Source organism: Kogia breviceps, chromosome 1 (genome assembly GCF_026419965.1).
Source record: "Kogia breviceps isolate mKogBre1 chromosome 1, mKogBre1 haplotype 1, whole genome shotgun sequence".
In the NCBI taxonomy this organism is placed as follows: Eukaryota; Metazoa; Chordata; class Mammalia; order Artiodactyla; family Physeteridae; genus Kogia; species Kogia breviceps.
This window is the reverse complement of record NC_081310.1, coordinates 85,820,099-85,832,482: the sequence shown is the minus strand read 5'-3', so window position 1 is coordinate 85,832,482 and position 12,384 is coordinate 85,820,099. Positions and strand designations below refer to the sequence as shown.

General features: G+C 54.2%; 1 protein-coding gene across 1 annotated transcript; it reads left to right on the top strand.

Moving 5' to 3' along the window:
• The first annotated feature begins 305 nt into the window (after positions 1 to 305).
• On the top strand, positions 306 to 12,383 carry DCST2 (DC-STAMP domain containing 2). Its single transcript, XM_059047807.1, is given in 15 exon segments — positions 306 to 573; positions 750 to 920; positions 1,216 to 1,317; positions 1,564 to 1,761; positions 2,310 to 2,375; positions 2,867 to 3,080; positions 3,258 to 3,415; positions 4,155 to 4,319; positions 6,019 to 6,186; positions 6,317 to 6,417; positions 7,063 to 7,193; positions 8,527 to 8,654; positions 9,016 to 9,109; positions 9,215 to 9,355; positions 12,167 to 12,383. Coding segments are annotated over 15 exon segments (2,322 nt in total).
• The last annotated feature ends 1 nt before the right edge of the window (position 12,384 follows it).

The window sequence follows — 12,384 nt, the reverse complement described above, 5'->3', positions numbered from 1 at the left end:
TGTGCTCTGGATGAACCCTCTCTCATCCCAGAAGTCTCCTCGAAGATGTCCTTGGACGAGAGGTTCTGCTTCTGTCTCCACCGCGTCACCCACAGCCTGTCTGGGGTCTGTGTCCTTTAATCCCTCTGCTGTGAAAAGTGGAGATTGCAGACCTACCTATCCCTTTGCAACTGGATAAAGAATTCCAAGATACGGCAAAAGCCCTCCGGAATCTTAGAATTCGGTGAGAAATTCTAGGGCCTTTAAGAGTCACAGAACCTGGTGGGCATCTCCTGGAGACAAGGAAACGTTTAGTCTCTGCAGCCATGCCCAAAGTCATGAAGGATGCTGTGCACCCCTTGGGGGCAGAGGAGCCGAGCATGGCGCAGGCCGTGGTCCGCAGCACGGGGGCCTTTATCCTGGGCCTGTCCTTGGCCACAGCCTATGGGCTCATAGAGCTGCTGGTGGAAGGGCACAGCCCCTGGGGCTGCCTGGTGGGCACACTCACTTTGGCCGCCTTCCTTAGTCTGGGCATGGGATTCTCCTGCCAGATCCGAGTCACCGTCTTCCTGTTGCTGCCCCAGGCCTTCTCCAGTGAGCTTGGCACCCAGTGGAAGGGGTGGGCCCTGGGGCAGGGGCTGGGGCAGGAGGGATCTTGAGGGAGAGGGCGGTTGAGGGAAATACTCTCAAGGCTTCTATAAGGCACTTGTACGGTATATGCCGCCATGTGCCAGGCTGGGGCCCTGGTTCTGAGGGAGCTCTCTCTCCAGAGCAGGGCCGGACACTGCTATTGGTGGCTGCCTTTGGGTTGGTATTACAAGGGCCTTGTACCAACACCCTGCGCAACTTCACCCGAGCCAGCGAGGCTGTGGCCTGTGGGGCAGAACTGGCCCTGAACCAGACCGCCGAAGTGCTGGAGAGGGCCAGGCAGCCCCTCGTCAGTAAGGCTGCCCATCTCCACGCACCCCCAAGTTCCCCCTCATCATGCACATTCTACAGTCCTCTGGCTTCATTCCTCTCCATTGGTCCTGGGCCCTAACCTCAAAGCACCCTGTTAGACCCCTGACCCTCGCTCTCTGGCCTGCTCCACTGCCAGATGAACTATTTCCCAGACCCAAGCATCCAGGCTGCCCATTTCCCAAGTGGCAGGCCCCCTCCACTCCCTACTCCAGGGCAATGGTGAGAACCAGCCCCCAGAGGAGGAAATCCAACAGTACCCCTGCCCCCGCCTCTCAGGTGCCCTGAACAAGATTAAAGCCATTGCCCAGAAGGCCAAGGAGGTGGCTGACAGGGTCCGAAAGTTCTTCCGGTCAATCATGGATGGTGTGAAGCACATAGGTCAGTACATTAGCATGTCTGTTTTTTTGGGGGGGCGGTCAAAATTCAGCCAGTCTCCGCACCCTCACCCCTCGTCCAGGACTTTTTGGGTGCCGCCTGGGTATTGACTAGTTCCCACTGGATATAGCACAGCCAGGCCCCTGACCATGAGCCTCTCCAGCTCTGGGTGCTGTCCTGGTGTTCCCCACCCACCCCCCGAGAAGATGCTGCAGTACTCCTGGGTACCAGCCCCGCAGCCATCCCCAGCCAGGGCCCTGCGGAACGTATGGTATTGGCTCCTTCACATCGGCGACGTGTGCAACGCGGAGCTGGGCAACCCTTACTTGAAGTGTGCTCGGGTCTTCGATGACGCCAAGGACAGCTGCATGCAGGTCATACCACAAGCCTACCACCTGTGTTATGTGCTCATGCCCTTCAAGCTGATGCTCTGTGGACTTGCCAGTGGTGAGAGAGCCAGGGGCTCGCCGGCAGGATTGGGGGCCCAGCAAACGTAGGGGTCAGGTGGGAGGGTGGGCCCAGGGGCCCGATGGGGTGCAATAAATACGGGACCAATAAGGATGATGTGCCCTTTGTGGCATTGGGGGGGCAGATAGGGACGAACCAATGTGGAGGATGGGGTAATAAGGAGAAGCCAAAATGTTTTGAGGGCTTCCCTGGTGGCGCAGTGGTTGAGAGTCCACCTGCCGATGCAGGGGACGCGGGTTTGTGCCCCGGCCCAGGAAGATCTCGCATGCCGCGGAGCGGCTGGGCCCGTGAGCCATGGCCGCTGAGCCTGCACGTCCAGAGACTGTGCTCCGCAACGGGAGAGGCCACAGCAGTGAGAGGCCCGCATACCACAAAAAAACCCCAAACAAACAAAAATGTTTTGAGCCAGGGTGGAGGCTAGTAGGAAAAGTGAAAAGTCAGGGGGCCCTGTGAGAGCAAGGTCCCTGGAGGTGGGAGAGGCAGGCTGTGTCCCTCTGTCCCTGCTGACACTTGGTCTCGGCTCTCAGTGGTCCAGATTTTCTGCATCATCCCCGGGTACATCCAAACCTTCCTGCGCAAGAGCATCGTCATCCGTGAGTGATCCCCTCATGGCCCTCCTGCATGCAGTGCTCCTGAGAGGCCTCCCTCCCTCATCCCAGGATGTGCCAGCCCAGGAGTACTCCCAGACCATGAATGAAAATGCAGGAAAGGACGTCAAGAGGTTACCCAGGCCAGTGTCCACGCTGTACAGATTAGGAAATTGGGGCCCAGGGAAGAGGATGTGCTTCCTCAAAGCCTGACTTGAGAGCAGGAGCTGGGGAGAGAAGCAGCGTCCCCTGCCCCCGCAGCAGGTCATTGAGATGTTCATTGTGGAGACGTAAGGCTGGTGCTAAGCACGCAGCGGCAGTGGCACAGACTGTGGAGATTTTGTTCCCTCCTCAGTCCACTGTAGGTCCCAACACTGGGGGTTCCCGGCTGGCCTGTGAGCCGTGGGACCCCTGGGCTGACCAGGCCCCTCCTGAGTGCAGCCCCACCCCGTCCTAACTCTCCTTGCTTGCCTCTCCCCTCGACCTGCGGGCCTCAGCCATGAGGAGGCTGATTAACCAGGTGCGTCAGGAGTTTGAGTTCAACATGACAGTTTCCCACCACTTCTCTGTGGATCTCAATGCCTCTCGGAGCCTGTCCCAGGTAGCTCTGGACCTCCATGAAGCCGTCAGCATGAAGCTGTACCGCATCCGAGAGGCCTTGGCTCTGATGGGCTACACCATGCCTCTGCTGCTCATGCTTCTCTACCTCCAGTGAGGGGATGGAGGACGGGTGTGAGGGAGGAGGGCTAGGGCTGCTGGGGGGCCAGCCCATGCCCATGGCATCCTGGGAGGCTGGAGTTTGGAGGCAGGGTTGGGGGTGGGGGAGGGTGCCCTGCCCTGGGGGGTCTGGTCTGGGGGTGCTGAGGGGCCTCACGTGTGCCCCTCCAGAGCCGTGTGTTACCGGTACCGCTACCTGAACTGGGACAATTTTGACAACTTCTACATCACCAGCCGATTCCTGCGCATGGATGCTGTCCGCTCCAAGGCTGGATTGCCCACGGTGCTACCACTCAGTGCCCATGAGGCCAGACACTACATCCGGCCGGGTGAGGGCCCTGAGGACCTGGAGACAGGGACCCTTAAGGGAGGCCAGGGATTCCCCCAACCCTACCGCCCTGCCCAGAAGTGCCGTGCACAGGCCGGGCTCAGGGCGAGACAAGAGGTAGGGGAGACAGGCCAGAGCTGAAGGCAATTTCCAACTGGGGGGAGACATAACCCTGTCTTTGGGGAGCCCTCAGTCTCAAAGGGGAAAGTAGGGTCCCTCAGAACACGCAGACAGAGAGAGAAGGGGAAGATGATGCTTCTGGGAGCGCCCTGGATGTCGGGACGGAGGGAAGGATGGGTGGGGAGTGGCTATGGAGCAAGGGAAGTGAAGCTGGGGAGGCTTTCGGTGGGGGGCAGGGTGGCGAGCAGGAAGTGTGCCTGTGCTGATATGGAGGTGATGCAGCTGGGCAGGGGTGGGCAGTGCTATCTGTGAAGTGGGGGGCCAGGTAAGGGTATCAAGGATGCCTCAGGAGGGAGGATTCCTAGAGACTGGAAATAGGCCACCAGGCCCAGGTGGAGATGCTAGGCCTGCACCTCTAGCCGCGGAGCCCCTGCCCACAAAGAGTGCTTCCCACCTTTGCCCAGGGGTACTCACAGCTTCAGCATCTTCCAGATGAGCAGACAGGTTCCAGCTTGATCAGGGGCAGGAGCCACCTCCAGGAGGGAGATCTCTGTAGGAGCTGGGTTCTGGTGGATGGGAAAATTGGGGAGCGTCCTCCTGACCAGCTCTCCCCTACCCAGGCTCCATCTTCTTGTCCCCGTGGGAGCAGATTTTTTACATCCTGGCAACCTTCCACCTTATCCGGCACCTCCTCCTCGTTTTCCTCCTGGTCTTCTTGGACTATGCCATCTTCTGGGTCCTGGACCTGGCCCGGTACCAGCTGCAGGGGGAGATCGTGGCCCGCAGTGAGCACCTGAACCTCCTTAGCTTCCTCAGTCCTGGGGGATTGATTGCCTGAATGTCCCCATGTCACTCATACTTACTGGCCCCTGACATTGCCCCTCCTCCAGCTCTATCCTCTGCCTGGTAACCCCTGTGCCCAGTTCAAGATTATACCGTAACAGAATAGCTAAAAACACAAGCTCTAAAGTCAGACTGGCCTGGGTTCAAACCTCAGTAGTGTCCTTTACCAAATGGTGACCTTGAGCAACCTTGCTGAACCTCCCAGACCTTCAGTTTCCTCATCTGAACCATGGCACAATCATGGTAGCAACCTCTCTGGGTGGCTCTAAGGAGTAAATGAGACCACATGTGCTAAGTGGCTGGTGGACCTTTGATTGAGTGTGTGCCACAAACCACAGAATAGAATTAATCTAATCCTGTATACCAGAGGCCCAACAGAAAAAGTTAAAAAAAATACCCAGAACATGGGACTTCCTGGTGGCACAGTGGTTGAGAGTCCGCCTGCCAATGCAGGGGACACAAGTTCGAGCCCTGGTCCGGGAAGATCCATATGCCGCAGAGCAACTAAGCCTGTGCGCCACAACTACTGAGCCTGTGTGCCACAACTACTGAAGTCCGCGCGCCTAGAGCCCGTGCTCCACAACAAAGAGAAGCCACCGCAATGAGAAGCCCATGCACCGCAATGAAGAGTAGCCCCCGCTCGCCGCAACTAGAGAAAGCCCCACACGCAGCATAGAGAAAGCCCCACACGCAGCAACGAAGATCCATTGCAGCCAAAAAACAAAAAAACAAGAAAACCCCAAAACAATCCATAAAACACTTAGTTCAGTACCTGCTACACAGTCAATGCTGAGCAAATGCTTCATTTCTCTCTCTTTTTTTTTTTTTTTTTTTTTTTTTTTTTTTGCGGTACGCGGGCCTCTCACTGTTGTGGTCTCTCCCATTGAGGAGCACAGGCTCCGGACACACAGGCTCAGCGGCCATGGCTCACGGGCCCAGCCACTCCATGGCATGGGGGATGATCTTCCCGGACCGGGGCACGAACCCGCGTCCCCTGCATCAGCTGGCAGACTCTCAACCACTGCACCACCAGGGAATCCCCGCTTCATTTCTTTTTAATTTTAATTTTTAATTTTATTGAAGTATAGTTGACTTACAATGTTGTGTTAATTTCTGCTGTACAGAAAAGTGATTCAGTTATACATAATATATATATTCTTTTTCCTATTCTTTTCCATTATGGTTTATCCCAGGATATTGAATATAGTTCCCAGTGCTATACAGTAGGACCTTGTTTATCCATTCTATACATAATAGTTTGCACCTGCTAATCCCAAACTCCCAATCCTTTCCTCCCCCAGGCAAATGCTTTAAAATAAATGCTTCTGGGTGGTCACAGAGTCAGGGGATGGACTCACTGACCATTAAGGTCATTTCAAATCTGGTAGCCTGGGAAGGCAGACCAGGCACCAGTGCCAGCCAGCTCTGAACCATGGAGCCAGTCCCAGGTGCCAAGGGCTGATGTTAGGCTCCAGGGCACCATGAGGGTGCCTAGGGCATCCAAGGCCCCTGGCTGAGGGCCTTGGGGCCATCTCTATGCCCTGCACCGTCCACTCTCCACCCTCCAGAAACTAGGGCCTTTCCAGCATGGTGGAGTGGGCAGCTGCCAAGAGCATCCCTCACACAGTGTCTTGGTGCCAGGCCCTGTGCTAATATCCATAACTGTGGAAGGCACTGGCTCTACTGGGAAGATTTACCGCGACCTGGTGTCGGCCTTTGATGTCCTGCAGCAAGGCAACATCACCATCTTGTCCCAGCGCTGCCTCCTGCGTCCCTCGGAGCCCAACACCACTGGTTACATAGTCATCGGTATCCACACCTCTGAGGGCACTGGGGGAATAGACACCACTCAGGGAAGGAGGCGCAGACTGCTGAGGGTGAGCGTGGCTGACACCTCGTGCCCTCTGGCAGTGGCTTACTGTGTCTGCTGTGCCCCCAGGTGTCATGTATGGCCTGTGCTTCTTCGTCACTTTGTTTGGCAGCTATGTCAGTCGCCTGCGGCGGGTCATCTGTGCCTCCTACTACCCATCCCGGGAGCAGGTGAGGGGTCTGCAGCCAGTTCCTGCCCCCCTCCCCAGGCTGCTAAGCTCATGGCTGTCTGTCTTGGTTTGGGGGAGTTAAGAGGCCTTCAGCAGCCCAGCTCTCTCTCCTCTGGTTGAACCCCAAAGCAAATGATCTGGACTGCATATGGCAGAAATGGTGCCTCTTGGGGCAGAGCTTTCTGAGACAAAGCTTGCCTCCAAAGTTTTGTTAAAACCCTGGGGGGACAGGAGCCATGTTAACATGTTGAGGTGTGAATGGAAACTCACCATTTGTCTACTCATTTATGACTCACTCACTGAGCATCTACCGTATGCCAGTTACCGTGCTGGCCTCAAGGATGCCAAGGTGAACCAGACAAAGTCTTGAGGCAGGCTGGACAGGCTTTTAACCAGATGTTACAATGAGAAAAGTGTTTTTATTAAGGAATGAATAAATTGCTATGGAAACCCAGAGGAGGGAATGGGTGAATCCACCTAGGGAAGTCCCAAAGTCTTCCCCCAGGGAGGGGCATTGAGCCAAGCCTAGAGGGATTCATAGGAGTTGGACAGAAGGCAAAGGTAGGGAGTGAGGTGGGAGCAGAGGGCATTCCAAGTAGAAGAAACAGGATCAAGGGGACCCCATCCTTGACCTCCCCTCCAGTAGGAGAGGATCTCCTACCTCTACAATGTACTTCTGAGCCGCCGAACCAAGCTTTTGGCTGCCTTGCACCGATCAGTGAGGAGACGGGCAGCTGACCAGGGCCACATGAGTGTCCTCCAGGTGCTGGCCAGGCGGTGAGCCCACTGTCCTTTCTTATATGAAGTGGGGCGAGAGGGGGGTAGAAAAAGAGCCAGAGGTCCGAATGGATCACTGTCCTTCCTAGGTGTCCAGAGGTTTGTTTGAAGAGGGTGCTCATTCCATGGCATTCATGCATGAATGGATTGGGGATGAGAATTCTTAGGGGTGGGGAGTGAAAGGAGGAGGAGGACAGGAAGCAGAAATGTTGTTGCTATAGTCAGAGGGATGGAGGTTAGCCTGCAGGAAGCGCTACTGTTGGTTTGGAGCGTGGTGCTAGAGAAGACAAAGGTTAGTTACTCTGGCTGGGCTGGCCTGCTTTTTCTAAAAAATTAATTAATTTTAAAATAGAAATATAGTTGATTTACAATGTTGTGTTAATTTCTTCTGTATAGCAAAGTGATTCAGCCACACACACACATAAACTCTTTTTTAATATATATTCTTTTCCTTTATGGTTTATCACAGGATATTGAATATAGTTCCCTGTGCTATACAGTAGGACCTTGTTGTTTATCCATTCTATATATAATAGTTTGCATCTGCTAACCCCAAACTCCCACTCCAACCCTCCCTCACCCCCCTCCCTTTTGGCAACCACATGTCTGTGAGTCTGTTTCTGTTTCATAAAAGTTCATTTGTGTCACACTTTAGATATCATGTATAAGCCATATCACATAGTATTTCTCTTTCTGACTTACTTCACTTAGTATGATAATATCTAGGTCCATCCATGTTGCTGCAAATGGCATTATTTCATTCTTTTTTATGGCTCAGTAGTATTCCATTGTATGTATGTACCACATCTTCTTTACCCATTCATCTGTCCTTGGACATTTAGGTTGTTTCCATGTCTTGGCTATTGTGAATAGTGCTGCTATGAACATAGAGGTGTATGTATCTTTTAAATTAATTAATTTATTTTTGGCTCCATTGGGTCTTCATTACTGCACACGGGCTTTCGCTAGTTGCAGTGAGTGGGGGCTACTCTTTGCTGCAGTGTGCGAGCTTCTCATTGCGGTGGCTTCTCTTGTTGTGGAGCAGGGGCTCTAGGCGCACAGGCTTCAGTAGTTGTGGCATGCAGCCTCAGCAGTTGTGGCTCGCGGGCTCTAGAGCACAGTCTCAGTAGTTGTGACACACCAGCTTAGTTGCTCCATGGCATGTGGGATCTTCCCAGACCAGGGCTCGCACACGTGTCCCTTGCATTAGCAGCCAGATTCTTAACCACTGCACCACCAGGGACGTCCCAGGGGTGTATGTATCTTTCTGAATTACATTTTTGTCTAGATATATTGGGCTGGACTGCTTAGTGTCTGGGACCCCTCTCCTCAGGTGCTCCTGCCTGGCTCCGTTTATCAGCCACTCTAGGCAGCACCAGACCTACTGCCTGGGCTGTGGGCAGCCCCAGGATGAGGGGAACACAGAGAATTTGGTGTCCTGCAGTACCCCAGGCTGCCGAGGTGAGACTGCTGGGGAGTATGCCTCTCCCTTCTGGGACTCACCACATTTGCATATGACAATCAGCTGTTGTCCTTCTTTTATGGACTTCTCCTGTACCTCACCTTTTGTACCCCTCCCTTCATTACTATGCATGTCCTCATTTACACAGAACCCTCAGGTAGCTCATTTTCTCCATGAGCCTTAATCCTCCGGTGCAAATAGAATTTATATGCAAGTGGCATTGCAGCAACTCCCTAGTGTGCACCACTTGATGAGGATGGTCCTCCCAAGGGTGGGGTCGGGGAGGCAAGGGCTGAAAGCTGGGGAGCACAGTGGTTGGGGGGGTACAAGTTTACCTCCTTTCCTCCCGGCCTCCTCCAGGTCTCTTCTGTCTCACCTGCTTCCGCCTCCTGGACAACACCTGCTCGGTGTGTGCGTCTCCCCTCTCCTACCAGGGGGAGCTGGACCTGGAGCTGTGAGTCTCCAGTGACATGGGGTGGCCGGAGTCTGTGGGGGCAGTGGTAGCAGCCACCCCTCCCCCAGGACCTCTGTGGGCCACTGAGATGGGAGGCTTCTCCAGGGACTCCAGTGATGAGGACAGCCCCCGCCTATGGCTGGCGGCAGCTCGCAGAAAGGGTCCTGAGCAGGAGGCGTTACTGCAGCAATGGCTCCAAGAAAAGCTGGGCAGGCCCCTCTTATCGGATTCCAGCTCCGAATTCAGGTGAGCAGAAAGCTGAAGGAGTTGGGGCCTAGGAGGCCTAAGATGCTGTGTCACATTTACCAAGGGCTTCTTGGGTGCCTGGTCCTCTGCTAGAGCTGGAGATGGAGATAAAGGGAGGGGAGGGAAGGGAGGCTTGCCCTGGAGGAGCCCACCAAATGGTGGGGGAGAGTGGCATCAAATAGATCAGTGACAAATGTGGAGAGCGCCCTGATCAAGGAGTGAAGCAGGCTCTGGGCAGCACAGAGGACAGAACAACCAATTTGGGATGGGGGGATATTAATGAAAGCTTCATAGAAGAAGTGAAAAAAGAGGTGGGTTTGGGGGCACCCCGGGGGTTTGTTAAGCTGAGGAGTAGAGGAGAGCATTCCAGGGGGAGGCTTTTGTGTGTGAGTTTGGAGAACGTGAGACACTTAGGAGGTGCGTGAGTGCTCTGGGGCGGGCGGAGCTAAGGGAGATGTGTGTATGTGTGGCCAGGTGGAGACCGCAGAGCATGCTAGGAGATGAGGCAGGGAGAGGTGGGAGAGGACCTCACTTTGCCGTCTGAAGATCCTCAGTCAGAAAGTGATATAATCATATTTGTCTTTTAGGACAGTAAGCTAAGGAGGCAGAATGGAGGCTGGGCAGGAACAGGGAGACCAGAGAGGAGGCTGTCTTATCTCAGGAAAAGTTGGTGATGGCCTCAGGATTGAGGTGCTGAGAATGACAGGGAGTTTATGCTTGGGACTGGGCAGTGTTAAGGCAAGAGGAGAAACAGGTTCTTCAGAAAGAGGAATGGCCCAGTTCGAGACCTTTGAGGTATCTGTAGGGAATCCAGCGGGAGATGCCCAGGGGACAGTTAGAAAAGGGCAGGGCTCTGGGCCAGAGGTGTCTTTTGGGGGGGGCTGTTGACTTAGACACTGTAAGAGAGAGGATGAGCTAGATCACCCTCGCAGAGGGTAGGGCAGGGCAGGAGAGGAGGGGACAGGGACAGAACCCTGAGGGGCTCAATCACAAGCCAAGGAGGGGAGAGGCTGAGGAACAGAGAGCCAAGCATATCAAACGCTGTGAGATGATCAAGTAGGATGAAGCCTGAAGATTGGCCATTGAATTTGGCAGTTGAGAGATCCTTGGAGTGGCTTGTGGGAACATTTCTCATGGTGTGGGGAAGGCCAACACCAGTCTTAACGGGTTGAGCGGGGGTGACTGGTAGAGAAGACTCAGAAACAGAAATGGGGTATACGGCTCTGTGTCACTGTTGCAAGAAGTTTGAGAATTCTTTTTCTTTTTAATATAACTGCTGTAGTTAAAAAAAGGAAGCTTGATGGTAAAGAGGAGGGAGTTAGCTTCATAGAACAAAAGAGTAGCTTGAAGGGAACCTAAAGGATTTTTCTTTATCCAATTATAGGGAGATTTGAGCATTTCAGAGGTGAAAAAGAGAGCGCTGAAGAGAGAGGGATGCCAGAGAGATGGGATCTAAGGCCAGGTGAACAGGGTGGCCTCACATAGGAGCGGGCTCGCCTGAGGCAGGAGGGGAGAGGGTATGTTCCTCTGAGCAGAGCCGAGCCTGCTCCTGTCTGGTGGCCTTGCTTTTCTGAGGGAGGGTTGGGGGCGGGGGTAGGAGGCAAGCACACCTGCTAAGACAGCAAAGAAGGGGTCTGGGAGTGGAATAAAAGTTTCAAGGAGTGGGTGGTGGAGGCTGAAATATCTGCCTTGGGGACTGTGCAAAGGAGCCAGCAGGGGAGGTTAAGAGATTTCCAGGTAGCATTACAGGCTCAGATGAAGTTGAAAACCATAACGTGTTATGACTGACTCCAGCGTGCTTGGTTATGCGGTTTTTTTTCAAGCAAATGTGGTAGCTATGAACAGGATTCCAGGGTTGAAGGTTTTTTCTGGGCAGGTCAGGAGAAGGATAAGATGGGGAGACAATTGGGGTGTCTTTAGTCAAGAGTGTCTGAGATGACTGACTTTGGGGAAGAGAAGGCACTGAGACTGCAGGGGGCAGTCCTAGGTCTATGTCTCGATGTGGGTGTTAGAGCAGAGGCCAGGAGGGACACAGAGGATGGGCCATGCCTGGGAAGAATTCGGGGATAAATGAAGAGAGTGGCCAAGGTTGAGGGTGAGGTCCGAGTGGGAGCAGAGGTGAAGGTCATTACAGCCAAGGAGGCTGAGGACTCAAAGGCCAGAGTGCTGGACAGAGTCCATCCACTAGTGAGGAGGTGACTGGGCCTCACTAACAGCCCAAGTCTGGTACCAGCACCCTGGATGGGTATGGCAGGATGTCTGCGAGGCCTGGGGAGATGGCCGCAGCCCAGGGGTGTAGCTACCATGGCAGCCAGGGGCTTTGCAATACGCCACAGGCCTGCCGAGTTTGAGAAAGGCAAGCAACCTCCACTCGGGAGGACTGAAAAGAAAACTTTCCAGTGGTCACATTCCAGGGCAAATGGGGCACTGGAAGTAGTAATGAGTTGAGGGGTTGAAGGGGAAGCAAAGTTTTATTTTTAGAGATTCCAGAGGGCTCAGTGAAGTTAAAAGCTGGGGCGCCAGAGGGGATAGCTTGAGCCTTGAGCAGCTATTATCCCCAAGGTCACTGCTGGTTCTGTCCTTACTACCCACATGACCTTGGGCAAATCGCTGCCCACTCATCTCTCAGCCTAAAATCAGAAGCTATCTACAGCCATGAGCTGGTTTGCTCTGGGGGGCCTGTGAGAGCAGCAGTGGCTGGTAAATAACAGGAGCCAAATCTGAACAGATGGGGCAGGGGCAGGAGGCAGGAATGCACCTGTGAAAACAGAATGTTGGTGACTGGGCCACCCCCCTTCCTCTCCTCGCTAGTGACCTGGATGAGGAAAAGGGGCCTTGGAAGAGGAGGCACAGGTAGCAGCACCCATGTGAGGCCCAGTCTGTCAGCATACCCATGCCCCCTCAGCCCTCCTGACCACCTCAGAAATCCTCTGCCCCCGAAGCAGCCCCTTCCCCGCTTCAGAACCCCCAGTCCCTCTGTCTCTCATTTCCCTCTCCTCCTCATCCCTCCCACCTATCTCCAAAATAAA